This window comes from Salmo salar, chromosome ssa05 (assembly GCF_905237065.1).
Source record: "Salmo salar chromosome ssa05, Ssal_v3.1, whole genome shotgun sequence".
NCBI lineage: Eukaryota > Metazoa > Chordata > Actinopteri > Salmoniformes > Salmonidae > Salmo > Salmo salar.
The window spans coordinates 31375833-31390814 of NC_059446.1; the positions used below are offsets into that span (position 1 = coordinate 31375833).

The following is a 14982-nucleotide window of genomic DNA, read 5'->3' on the forward strand; positions in this document are numbered from 1 at the left end:
ATGCGGTTACTGTGACCCACATTCCTGGGGCAGAAGCCTGTCTTGTGTCTCCCAACGTCAGGCTTCCTCTCCTCCACTGTCCACTTGCTCTCATTGACCCTCTCTGTCGATAGTCAGTCACCGTTCTCTCTCTGTGACCTCAACGTTTTCTCAATGTTCTCTCTGTGTTATCTCAAATTTCTCTCAACGTTCTCTCTCTGTGATCACAACGTTCTCTCAATGTTCTCTCTGTGCGATCTCGACATTCTCTCTCTCAACGTTCTCTCAACGTTCTCTCTGGGATCTCAACGATCCCTCTGTGTTATCTCAATGTTCTCTCAATGGTTTCTCTGTGTTATCCCAATGTTCTCTCAGCGTTCTCTCTGTGTTATCGCCCCCCCCCCACCCCCCACTAATCATTATTGTTAGCACTTACAGAAGTTCCTCAATCCTTGACCCCTGTAGATGTGGTTGTAACCTAAGGATAGAAGTAGACTTGGCCTTTTGATAAGGGATTACCTGTTCAGTAAACACGTCTGCAGTGTGGGAAGGTGCTGGGCCGCTTTCCACATGAATACCTCAATGACTTGAATTACAGATGCAAAATTTAAGCTCGTTTTCCACCGGCTCCAGGGGAGGAACAAGGATTAAGCTAGATTTCAAGGTCTAATAGTTTGCATTTGTGCGGTTTCTGTAGTTAGTTATTTCATTGAAATTAGTGTTTCGATTGTGAGGGAAATCCCAAAATTGTAGAATGCGGCCTACCAGTAAAGGAGGTGATTTTAAGTTGCTGTGCGGTTTCTCTTTGGAAAAGGATCAATTACCCTGCATAAAGGCATCCTCCGTTTGGAGGAAGAAATTGGAAGGCTGCTGAGACAGGTGTTTTTGTGAAGACATTAAGACAATATGTGGAAATGCATGTTGATAGCTAATATAACATTATAATTCAGACCATACAGTATGTAACAGTCATAAACAACCTGGCATCAACATATGTCAGTCCAAATTATCTACGCTTGATTTGTTTTAGGTACAGTGCAGTATATCACATGACATGTTCTCTGTGATATTTTAAGGTTATCTAATCCTACCCCTTTCAGATGAATACTTCTCGACTTGAAACAGAAAGAGCCATTATACTGTAACTACCCCCTACCATAACAAACAACTGAAGCAAGCACACAAAGCTTCCTCAGAACTTCACATTTTCTAGTACAAGTAACTAACGCAAGGTAACCAACTCCAAATCTATTGCTATGGCTTGTCTTCCAGGTCCGAATGCCCAGCTACTCTACTCCATCGCATCGGGAGATCCTCAGAGCCAGTTTGACATCACCAAAGCTGGGGTACTCCAGACCAGAAAGGCCTTGGACCGGGAGGCCCAGTCCTTCTACAACCTGGTGGTCATTGTCCACGACCTGGCCCTCGCCCCCATGACTCGCTACACCAGCACGGCCCAGGTGTCTATCATCCTGCTGGACGTCAACGACTGCCCGCCAACCTTCACCTCCCAGAAGAGGACCTATATCCAGGAGAATACTCCAGTGGACACGGTGGTCTTCACTGCCCAGGCCATTGATGCAGACAGCGGGCCCAACAGCTACGTGGAGTACTCCCTGAAAAGCCCCTTTGGGAACAAGTTCAGCATAGGAACTATCAGTGGAGACGTGAGGCTGGTGGGCGAACTGGACCGGGAGGAGATGTCCAATTATACATTGACTTTGGTGGCCAAGGATAAGGGCGAGCCGCCTCTGTCTTCAGCCATGGATGTGACGATGCTGGTGCTGGACGTCAACGATAATACGCCCAGTTTCTCGCAGAACATCTACGACATCGAGATTGAGGAGGACACGCTGACGGGCTCCGACGTCATCCAGGTGTTTGCAAGCGACGCTGATGAGGGAACCAACGGGCAGATCCGTTTCTCCATCGCTGGGGGCAACATCAACTCTGATTTCAGGATTGACTCGGTCACCGGATGGATCTCGGTGGCCAAGCAGCTGGACCGAGAGGTACGGTCGTCTTATTCGTTGGTGGTCCAGGCTGCCGACCGCGGAAGCAGCTCGAGGGTGGACCGCGCCACAGTCAACATTGTGCTGTTGGATGTGAACGATTGCCCGCCGGTGTACCAGCTCTCTCCTTACTCTGTGAACGTTCAGGAGAACGTGGGGAGTCTCCCCAGCAACATACTACAGGTCAGTGAGATCTTTCACTTTTAGTCATTCTAGACAATCATGATCAAACATTATTGACATTTCTGGACTGGGAATTTAAGTCTCATAAACAAAGCACTAATTCCTATTCCAGGCTTTAGACCTTCAACAAGCTAATGGCTTAACTTCATTTCTAGGAATATTAATCCATGAAGTATGTATGGTATCAGTTTACAAACTGAGCTGACAAGGTAAAAATCTGTCATTCTGCCCCTGAACAAGGCAGTTAACCCACTGTTCCTCGGAAGCAGAAGTCATTAAATATAAGAATTTGTTCTTAACGGACTTTCCTAGTTAAATAAATAAAAAAACATCAGGCACGGTGGTCTTGATTTTGTAAATAGGCAATAAAAAGATAAAGAATGATAGCAATGAGTGCTGCTAGTTTCACTCTTTTTTAGATTAAAAATTATTGCTTTAGAAAATTTCTTTGAGGTATTACAATCCAAAGTATCAAATTGAAGTGAATGAGAAAGGACGTCTCCACTGCAGAGCACACACACAAAGGACCTGTCTCCACTGCAGAGCAGACACACAAAGGACCTGTCTCCACTGCAGAGCAGACACACATAGAACCTGTCTCCACTGCAGAGCAGACACACAAAGGACCTGTCTCCACTGCAGAGCAGACACACATAGAACCTGTCTCCACTGCAGAGCAGACACACATAGAACCTGTCTCCACTGCAGAGCAGACACACAAAGGACCTGTCTCCACTGCAGAGCATACACACAAAGGACCTGTCTCCACTGTAGATCAGACACACAAAGGACCTGTCTCCACTGTAGATCTGTCATGTCTGCTCCCACTCTCCCTCCCTGGCGCTCAAGGGCGCCGGGCTGCCCTGCATTACGCACTCCTGTCACCATCATTACGTACACCTGCTTCCCTCGTCACGCACATCAGCGATTCATTGCACTCACCTGGACTCAATCTCCTGTGTTATTTCCTTCCCTATATCTGTCTGTTCCTCAGCTCTGTTCCCCGCTTCAGCATTGATTGTCGTATGTCTTTGTATTACCCGGTTCAGATGCTGTTCCTGTCCTGTTCCATGTCTGTGCTAAATTAAGTGTTCAACTCTCCATTCCTGCTTCTCATCTCCAGCGTCAGTTCTTACAAGATCAGACACACAAAGAACCTGTCTCCACTGCAGAGCAAGCACACAAAGGACCTATCTCCACTGTAGATCAGACATACAAATGACCTGTCTCCACAGTAGAGCAGACACACAAAGGACTTGTCTTCACTGCAGAGCAGACACACAAAGGACCTGTCTCCACTGTAGATCAGACACACAAAGGACCTGTCTCCACTGTAGATCAGACACACAAAGGACCTGTCTCCACTGCAGAGAAAACACACAAAGGACCTGTCTCCACTGTAGATTAGACACACAAAGTGTCTGTCTCCACAGCAGAGCAGACAAACAAAGGACATGTCTCTACTGCAGACACACAAAGGATCTGTCTCCACAGCAGAGCAGACAAACAAAGGACCTGTCTCTACTGCAGACACACAAAGGATCTGTCTCCACTGCAGAGCAGACACACAAAATACCTGTCTCCACTACAGCGAGCAGACACACAAAGGACCTGTCTCCAATGCAGACACACAAATGACCTGTCTCCACTGCAGAGCAGAATCACAAAAGACCTGTCTCCACTGCAGAGCAAACACGCAAAGGACCTGTCTCCACTGCAGACACATAAAGGACCTGTCTCCACTGCAGAGTAGACACACAAAGGACCTGTCTCCACTGCAGCGTGCAGACACACAAAGGACCTGTCTCCGCTGCAGATCAGACACACAAAGAACCTGTCTCACTGCAGTGTGGAGACACACAAAGGACCTGTCTCCACTGCAGCGAGCAGACACACACAGTGTAGCTTGTCTGTATACTGTTCCTACAAGGAAAGTATTTTGCAGATGTGTGGAAACGGCTCCAGCAGCGGTGGGTCGCCACACAAGAACATGTCCCAATGCCAACCTGATGTGGCCCTCTATCTGTGCCCCGGCGGGCATTAACGGCAGCGCCCATAATGCACTGTCACAAGCAGTGTAAAGTACTTAAGTAAAAATACTTTAAAGTACTACTTAAGTAGTTTTTTGGGGTATCTGTACTTTACTTTACTATTTATATTTTTGCCTACTTTTACTTCACTACATTCCTAAGAGAAAATAATGTACTTTTTACTACATACATTTTCCCTGACACCCAAATGTACTCATGACATTTTCACACGAAAATTGTCAAATTCACACACTTAACATCCCTGGTCATCCCTACTGCCTCTGATCTGGCGGAATCACTAAACACAAATGCTTCATCTGTGAATTATTTCTGAGTGCTGGAGTGTGACTCTGGTTATCCGTCAATAAAAAAATGTAATAGAAATTGTGTCGTATGGTTTGCTTAATTTAAGAAATGTTAAATGGTTAACACTTTACTTTTGATACTTAAGTACATTTTAGCAATTCCATGTACTTTTGATACTTAAGTATATTTAAAACCAAATACGTTTAGACTGTTACTCAAGTAGTATTTTACTAGGTGACTTTCACTTTTACTTTAGTCATTTTCTATTAAGGTATCTTTACTTTTACTCAAGTATAACAATTGAGGTTTTTTTCCACCACTGACTGGCACTCACAAATGAGTCCTTTTGGTCTGAAGATTTATGCCCAACCTTACGGCATAAGGAGAGGAGGTTGGAAAAGACCAATATCATATCTGACATTTTTTTGGCACATTTTCTGTAATGTCTATCCTCCCAGACAGATGTTACAGTCTTATATTTTTCTGATCTGAGAAAAATCTATTTTTACGGTGTCCATATTAGGATAGCCTCAGAGTCATAAGGAGTGCTTCACTCTGACTGATCCGTCTCATCTTTGCTCTCTAGGTTATGGCCAGGGATGATGATCTGGGTTCCAATGGCCAGCTGAGTTACATGCTGAGCGGTGGGAACGAAGAAGGAGCCTTCAGTCTGTCGTCCAATGGTCAGCTGATCCTCACCCAGACCGTGGACCGCGAGGCTCAGGGGAACTACACCCTCATCATCACGGCAACCGACTCCGGTAAGACCAGCTGAGAGCGGTCAACTTGTAATCTTGAAGTGCGTCTAGCGTTTTTGACATGACAGCATGAAGATGGACAGTGACTGTTTTATTATGTGTCGTCATCCGTTGGCGTTCGAAGTGCACTCCTGTGCTAAATGCATACCATATTCAACATGTTCAACTTAGTGTCTATCATCTCCTTGAAAAGAGAGCCGATATCTGGCGAAGGAAGAGCGATGCTTCGTAGGATGCATCTGTGTTCCATCACATGGACATAGACCCAAGAATCTTGACATAAAGCAAATATTTCAACAAATCATGGAGTTCATTCTTATTTCACACTGTAAGCTACGCATTGTTTTGTCATGCAAATGTCAATATAGGGATACTACGTTTGACGGTATATCGTGTCGTTTTGACAGCTAGTTGTCTGTACCTGCACCGAAACTCCAGTGTTTTTCTTTCATCGCTTGTTCTCCAGCTTCTTTTTAAATAGGGAGCCAATTTGTTTCCAGCACTTTGATTTTCATGAGTGATCAAAACTCATTTTCTCATGCTCTCTCTTGTCCATCTGCAGCAGACATATGGTGAGCAGTACATCTAATCGCAATAAATTGGAACATCGAATCGCAATAAAATTATTGTATCGAATCACAATACATATGGAATCACAATACATATCGTACTGGCACCTAAGTATCGTGATAATATGATATTGTGAGGTCCCGGGTAATTCCCAGCCCTAATTATTTCCGCTCAAGGCTTTTTAAGTATATCCCGGAAAACCTTGTTGCAGCATTTGATAGAATAGGGCCCTTCTCTGTTTGTTTGGATACAGTGGTGGAGCTTGTTTTATCCAGATAAAAGGTTAGGTTGTTATTCCATAGAGGTCAGTAAATGTGCAGTTAAGCGAGTACATGCGTATCCTCGTCCGAGCCAAATCACATGGTATGGAAGTTAAGTATATGTTTCTTTGGTCTACTCTGGCATGGCCATCATGGTGAAAGGGTGGTTCTGTTTCATTCCTGGACTGACCATGTGACCAGTAGTAATGATGGGTATTTTTGACTTGGCATTGACTTTGGTGAGAAATTTTACAGTAAAGAGATTCACTCTGTAGTGTGCGATAATGTTGGCTAGTGTGCATTAGGATAATGGATTATAGTAGGGGCTTCCCTCTTTGCAATGTCTCAAAGGTGTATTGTGTCAGACCCTGGGTGGCATCTTGCCCCAATCTTTGTTTCGGACATGTGCAAAGGATTTAAAGGCACAATCTATAACTTTAATATCCAGCCAAACGTACTGCCTCTGCACTTGCCTTTTAAAACTGTGGCAGTGACAAAGCCATGAAATGTGACACAACTATACTTATTTTGTTTGATTTGTTACTCACAATAGCCTCAAATTCAGATATTTTGAATATCATGATTAACTAGACAATTCTAAACCAATTATTACAATCATTGTGTTCCTTTTTATATCTGCTCCAAAACTATGCCATTGCTTAAAGCCCTGTCAACAAATGCAAAATATTTTGATAGAACATTTTGGAAGTTTTACCAAGGAAAATGCAAAAAGAGGGATTTGAGTAGAATATTGAAAAAGCCATAATCACAGTACAGTTGAAATGACCCTGTTGAGGCTGAGGCTGAGATAGGGAGGGAAATTGTTATCTCATTTACTATCTGGCAGGACATCTTTAAGGTAGATGTTGAATATGCTAATTTTAACTAATTGTTTACTGCAAGACCACTTCTTAAAAGGTTAGTTACAGTAGTTTTGGAAAGTGTTTTAACTGCACAATTCAGAACTAGCTGTCTTGTCAAATTGATGATGCCTTTGGGTGACTTAAAGTTGGCCTATGATTAGTTATGTGTAGTTAAAGTATGGTTGATGTGTGGATCATGGAATGAATTCCACTTCAGGGCTTGTTTTGCACCTCTGTCTTGTGGCTGCCACTCTTTCAGGGTCTGTCTGAGGGTTTCATCGAAGGTAAGCTCATTAACCGGTGGCTGAGTGGAATTTCAGGGCCAACTCTGTTGGGTGAAATCTGTCATGAAATGTATGGAAACAAAAGAGATCTCTGGTCCTGGTTCTCATAATGCTTCCTGGCTGGGGAGCAGGGAGTTTGGCACACTCCTGTCAATGTTTGGAACTCCGCGCTCCGGCCCGAATTGTGGCACAAATACAAGCTGCATAAAGGTGTTTTACAAGGAGGCTTGTTGAAAGGAAACTTGAAGATCAGATCCCCTTGCAGTGGAAAGTTGTTGGCATAATTTCTGAGGGAAAAGTGTGACCAAGAGAGAAAGATAACAGGACTGTGGAGTCCCAGGCAACTGTAATAGCTATATGGGGTTTAACATCAAACATCTGGCATCAACTGAAGGAAAATCAGATTTGTAGCCCACTGCCTAGCCACATACCAGTACAAGTTATCCCCCTCATAGAAAAATGTAGAACAATAAAAAATCTGAACACATACACACACATACAATAGACATTGGACACACACACACACGCTACAATATGTTGGCAATGACTGATACTGGAACTGTTTTTCTCAGCCACCACAGTTTCAAAAAACACATTCTCTGTATGACATGTTGGTAAGTTATGGTAGCAGCAAACCTTGAGAATGCATCGTTAACTTTCATAGAGTTGCTTCTCACAAAACAGGAATTTTAGAAGGCCATATGTTTACAGTGTAGCTCATGTATTAACGCAGATTGTTTTGTTTGTTTACATTTACAGTAACACTAGCAGAAGTTCTACAGTGGTGTGAAGAAGAGAAAACAAAACACTGATGTGGTTTACTGCTTAACCTTATGTTCTTTCCTTACGGGGGGTTGAAATGAAGGGGGAAGACGTGTTATAGTGTGGACACTTTATAAACAATTACATTGAATATGTATTGTACTTACCTGCAGTATAGTCGGATTGCTATTCATGTGTGCATGGTTGTTATTGGCATTGGCATTGACCGTGACCTTTGATGAGGTCATCACCCGGAGACAGATCTGTACAAGGCGACTCTATCACATGTTGAGTTGGCTGTATCGTTTGCTGTATTTGTACCGTTTGTACAATGGCTGTACACCTTTTATTTCTTAGGTTGAAAATAATGGAAAGTAATATAGAAATGCATGTGGACATTCCTTGTCAAGGTACTACACTGACTGTTGATGTAACCTGAGTGCATTATACACGCATTCATTTAGGCTGTCTTGGGAGCCGTTCTCCGTTGTGAATGCTTATAGCACACTTATAATGCACGATAGACTACTGCCTTTGTGTAATGCTAGATGACGTTGAACGTTAACAAGTTGTGCTCACTCTCATACTGTAGAATTTCTCCATTGTCTAGTGCCTGTGCGTGTGGTGAGAACGTCCCCTGAGGAATGTTGACATGCATCACGTTTGGTCTCATTTCTTAAAGAGGAGGACACAGTAAATCCCCCAGCCCATGCCTATGGCGGCGCTTACCATCGCATAGAAATCCCCTCTTTCACATCTCGCCATAGGGCCAAAGTGTGTGTACTTTCTCCCTTTCAGGTCTAAACGGCCGCTTAGCAGATAAAGGATTGTAATGAACGTCCCGTTTGAATGCAGGATCTTTTATGAATCTGGTCTGTAAATCTCCTAGGTTTCTTAAGTATTTCCTGCGTAGGATTCATCCCTGTTAGGAACGAATGGTCTGGTCATCTTAAAGATGATCTTTGTCTTGGATTATAATTATTGCTTTTTAAAGAGGTTTTTGAGAGATGTCTCACCTCGCCCCTACTGTGCTTTAGTACTTAGCTCAGTAGAATGATTTCAATGGAAAGTGAAGCTAACAAAGCTTGGAGAATTACTGATACATGTTGTAAAAGCATAGATGGGACCTTGCCAAATCATTGTCCAAAGCTGGCCACAATAAATATTTAATGGGGTCCATTTCTGAAGTCCTCTCCAAGGCAGACTAGTGGCAACACAAGACGAGGCCAAATAAAATATCAGGTTCCTCAAATGAACTTTAACAGACCTGTAACATTCTAGATCAACTCTTAAAAACCGGCGCAGTAACAATGTGGTCTTGCAGGACGTTTTTTTTCCTATGCCTCATTTTTCCACTCCTGGTTTCTGGTCCGCTTAACAATTGCGGGAACATAATGTTTGTGTAAATAGCTTTAGTGTCTAATAAGTGTTTTAAAGAGGTGGTGTGGGTTGGATGATTAGTGCTTTGCGGCAGCCAGGAGATCCACGTTTTAAAAACCGTGGCTCTCTGTGACCCTGAGGCAGTCTTCTCAACCATGATCACACCACTAACACACAACACAGTTCATCTCAAATAAGCGATTTGCCCGCCACAATAATTCCAATAATGTCTTCTAAGTGGTACTCCATAGGCATCGAAAACTAACGGCATAGACGGCTCTTCAGTTGTCACTCTTTTTCACTTTTGGATACAGCAGGAAAAACATGTCATTTAAAAGACCTGTGGGCCTACTGGACGACAACAATGTCAAAACCATTGAACAGTTCAGCAAATGAAAAGCGCCTTGGTAATAAAGCACAAAAGGCAAATCACTTCATAAACTCCCAGTACGTGCCCTGCAGTAGGAGAAAATGGCAGTTTGTCTATGAATGGACTTTTCCTGTCTGTCTGCAAACCGCCAACCCCTATTCATAACATAATGGGGGAAAAATATGTCTAACCATTCAGACACAGCACTCCATAAATAACTGAAAGCTCTATAACATTTTAGGTATAATTTGATGAATACTTCTGAGATTGCTGTATTATTAGAAATAGGGTTTTGAAACGGGGAGTGGTCTGTTGTGTATAGCTGGGAATGTCCTTTTATATTATCTCGCTCATTAAGTGTGAGAAAAATCCCTGTTTACTTTGTTACATTTGGCAAACGCAGCAGTGGGATAGCTCGCACCCTACAAACACAGCTTCACCATCCCCATTCAGGCGTGTTGTAGCGGGCGCATTAAAAGGAGCTTTGGTCGCAAAGCAACAGGTTCTCAGGAGGAGAAAAATGTCAATGTCAGGCGAGATGGCGGCCAATTCACTGTGAGTAATGATGTGTTTTATTTACGCCGTCCCAAAAGAACACAATCTAGCCGCTGTCCATAAAGCGTAATTAACAGTTTAGCCTTAACCTCCCAGCTACAGATGGCTGTCAGATAAATGTACACATCCATCCTTCTTCCTAAGTCAACCTGTCTGGAGCTTCCAACTTTAATGAACCCTAGATTTTGGACAACGATGCTATTGTTCTGATGAACCAGGGTGTTCAACGTGAGATCACTCAATGGTTTTGAAGGCAGAGATTATCCCCAGTGTCAGTAAGACACCCAAACCCAGCTCTTACCACTGCTCAGACTGGCCAATCCCTGGAGGACACAACAACCTTTCTCAGGGGGATGCAGCCATTTCCTTCAAGTCAACTCCCTGCACGGATCTCCGTGTGTGGCATATGCTCACCAACCAGCTTCAGATAGTTTAATTGTAATTATATGTCTTTTGTACCCCCTCCAGCTCTGAAAGGATGGCCCATGCCACCTTTTCCAGGGCTAATGTGATTTGTCCTCTGGTAATGTACACTAATAAGGTGCTTAGACTCTGCCATATGTTTATGCTAGACAATGCTTACTGGGGAGGGCTTATGGCCGGCTTACAGGGAAAGCTGTCAGTGTGTGTTTAAGCCAGAGCAGGCAAAGCAGATGGAACACAGCGCTCCCAGTGAGTCTTCAGGGCTTGTTATTTTGGACGCTGACACCTAAGGGTTATTTAGGGTTCTCCCATTCGCTCATTTGATCCCACCAATAACAAACATTTTAGGCGCACAGGCTTAAATGAAATAATTGCATATTAGGAAGGAATTGAACATTGTTCTTCTCACGACCACACCAGTCTCTTTGGTATAATTTAGAAATATCAAATACAGTTATGTTTTGGTCTCAGCTGGCCAAATTGTCATTGAGCGAGCCTAGGGGGAATGAATCATGCTTAAATTGGTATTGCTTTTCTGATTGAATTAAAGTGGTGAGGGATCTTCACACTGCGTTAGTGCTTAAAGTATTTATCTGAGGTGTTGTGTTTCTGCGTGTGAAATCGGCTATGATGACTCAATGTCTCTATCATTGTCTTATTTCTCCCGTACTGTAATGGCTGCCGATGGAATCTACAGGGTTATCTGAATACCATCAGCCTGTAGTCTTGGAAAATAAAAAGTTAACTGTGGAGACAGGCCTCTCGTCAGGACTTAGCTTGGGCTTAGAATGTAGCAACACTATTGCAGAGCTTGCTGACACCACTATGAGTCTCGGGGCAATCCTTGTCTTGGAGATAAAATATTTTCTGATTGAAAGAGCACATTTCTTGTGCCCAAACCCCATTTCTTCATGTTGTAATCTCCAAGACATATTTTTATTAAATATATACACTTTGAGCCAGTCGCCAAACAATGAGTGGTGTTTTATATACAAGTAATATATACAATGTGTATCCCAAAGATGTGAGCGGTGTTGTTGATATGTCCCGGTGTGAGGTAAATACTGATCTATAAAAGTGTAATCATCAGGACAGGATTGTCAGGTCAGAGCAGTTTTCCTACACTCTTCGAAAAAAGGGTTCCAAAAGGGTTCTTCGGCTGTCCCCATAGGAAAATCCTTTTTGGTTCCAGGTTGAACCCTTTTTTGGGCCCATGTAGAACCCTTCTGGGTTCCATGTAGAACCCTCTGTAGAAAGGATTCTGCATTGAACCCAAAAGGGTTCTACCTGGAACCAAAAAGGGTTATTCAATGGGTTCTCCTATTGGCTAAGCTGAAGAACCCTTCAAGATTCTAGATAGCACCTTTTTTTCTTAGATTAACCTCGGTGTAAGATGATGCTAATGAGGCTAACTCAAGTCCAATAGAGCAGAGGTGATATCAGACCTTTCCAGCTCCTCAAGTGTAGTAAACAAGGTTCAGAAGGTTGATTTCAGCCTAGTCTTTTTAGTTGAATCTTAAGTTAAGTAATTTTTTTTATCATGTAACTGTCCCTCGTGATGAATATGTAAGCCTTTTTTCCAGTGGATGTAATGAAGTTAGGGCCTACCCTGGAGTATCACCGGAGATGGCACGAAAAACATGATGCGGTTTCATACTAGCTCGTAAATAGTGTCAAATACACAGAACTGCTGGGGCAGCAGGAAGAAAGAGCTCTCTGGGAACACGTTTTGTCTATGGAAACAATACTTTTTAACCACAATGAATGGCACCACCACCGGTGCTGCAGACATCCCAGTATAACTTTCCACCAGCTCTCTTTCCATGGCACGATGATGTAATTTGTCATATATCTGCAGGCCAGACAAGGTTTGCTTGCAGCCAAACCTACTGTATGCCTAGTTCTGCCATATCTCCCCAGGCTCAAGCTATTGGTCACAAGTGGTGGAAACGTTCACCATTCAAGTCAGCTAAATTGTTGACCTTGATACTTTGGTTGCCAGATTCCAGTGCAGACCGTTTGGATGAGATGCTGGCATTTTCAACAGCAGTTTTTTTGGAGAGAGCATCCTATTGAAACAGCGTCACCTTCTCACTTTTTTATTACTCCATTCACAGTCACAATTTTGAACTTGTCTTGTTATCAATATGGGTGGGAACTTAGCATTATATTGGTGTGGGTGGTAGCTATGCTGTCTTCCTCCCGTATTCAATGTCACAGAAGCAGTCATGGAATGTTTTCTCCTAACCAAAACTATGCATCAGCACCATACTTTGCATACTTGTATTTGCACACAGTATTTTATTCCATGATGACTGGATCTGTGAGCCCACAGAATGTAGTAAGAGATCTTCAGAACTATGTACACATTATGTACACACAGCAGGTCAAAATGAAGAAACTATTGTTATGTGGTAGCAATGATCCCTGGGAGGTTAAGAAGTAGACTGTGGAGAGAGTAGGATGGTGTGAGACTGATCCACACAGAAAGATGTGGAAAATACCTGATTTGAACCATGGCTATCAACAAGGGTGAGTTCAATGCAGGTTTAGAGTCAGAGAGGAGGGTTTTGTGGGGTTTTAGGCCGGGGGGGGGGGGCTTTCTTCAGGCTTACCCGTGGATTAGCTAGGGTAACAGAGTCTGTCCCTAGCACCCAGCCCCTGATGCACTGGTGGTGGGGTGCTTGGCACCGGGTCAGGGGTCACACAAATGCAATGGCTGCTTCGGTTCTCCGGTGGCGGTGCGGCAGGCTGTCGAGCTGAGGCCGTCTTCTCTCCTGTTCGGGTAAACAAGTTGTGACTTCACATCCTCCCGAAAAGTGAAACGTCTGGACAGAGGCCAAAAGTATCCCATCTAAAAATACAAACAAGCCCATTCAAAAGGGAACAATTCTACGACACTACTATGGCTACACTCTGACTTTAAGGAGCCAATTCTATGTGCTGAAAAACATTAACTAAACATGTTTTTATTTGAATTACTTCTAGATAAGTTAAACAGATATCAATGCTCCACTGAGTTAATGACTGTCGCAGACAAAATCAATTGGTTTTAAAAGCCGCTAATCGGTCAAGGAGTTGCAGACCAGAACATCCTTAGCAGGCGACATTGCAGGGCTCTTACAAGTTGTTGTCTGCCAAACAGAGCTTGCCTGGAAACAGTGGCTCAGCGTTCCCTACCTTAAACTGATGCAGACACCTCCTGACATGGATTAAGAGGATCAGTTGTAGAGTGGCAGCCATTTAATCTGCTTCCATAACAACCCGTGAAACAATGACTCCATTTTGTCAATCCCGTCACGTTGCACGCTTGTATGGGTGATGACACTAAGCATAGAGACCGACATGTAAATCACATCGGACCACTACTAAGCAGTTTGCTGACTCATATGTTTTGATACTGGTGCCACTGGTTATGTCATTTAATGATGACAATCCAACTTAATGCTATTTATAGTATTCAGTGTTCCATGCATTTAATTTGGGGGGATCTTAAAAAATGTATTGCTTTTGTATGAGCAAACACATAAGTAAAGTCTGCCCTATTTTCTACTTTGAAATACCTTGCTTGAAATTATGTACTGCATGATGGTGAATTACCTTGTCATATGCACTTTTCAAAGTCTAACAAGGCCTAGAGTTGCTAACAAACATACAATTGTGAAAATTAGCAACTTTTCTTGAGGCAAAGCAGTGAATGGCCCATCCTTGTAATGACTCACCAGTATGAAGTTTGCGGTTTCTGTGCCTGGTATTTTGGGATAAAACTGTTGACTTTTTCGCTGTGTATGTTATCATTTATTTCGTACTGGAATGCATTTTTTGTTTGGGGTGTTTGTAACAATTTGAAGTGTGTTTGTGCTAACAACTGCTGTGCTGATCATAGCAGCTGAATGCATGAAGGACTTAGCTAAATCTGCAGGTATTAGATTAAGTTATTTCATTTAACATAAGTATTTGGGAAGGATTTCTTGCAGAAGTGCCATCACCCCACCGCTCATTCAATAAATATAAGGCTCTTCGCCGTACCATAATCCCTTTGTCATCCAAATGAGCAGATAAGCATTAGTTATGCGGCAAAGAGCTTATGAGCATGTGTTATTAATGAACATGATCTTTACACATCAAGAGAGTCCTCCTGTCTCTAAGGGATAGGCTCCATATTGTCCCCCTGCATTACATTCTGGAGTTTCTGTATGTTTTGATTATGCACAGGCTCCAGATCAAGAGAGATTATTCATGGCCTC

The 14982-nt window shown here is 43.0% G+C and overlaps 1 protein-coding gene across 1 annotated transcript in view; it reads left to right on the forward strand.

The window, feature by feature from the left end:
• The window catches only part of LOC106604622 (protocadherin Fat 4), a 98447-nt gene that overhangs the window by 63643 nt on the left and 19822 nt on the right, over window positions 1-14982 (forward strand). The window contains exons 5-6 of the mRNA XM_014199440.2: window positions 1252-2174; window positions 5097-5271. Of these exons, the coding sequence (XP_014054915.2) occupies window positions 1252-2174; window positions 5097-5271 (1098 nt within the window). The remainder of the gene's footprint in view (window positions 1-1251; window positions 2175-5096; window positions 5272-14982) is intronic.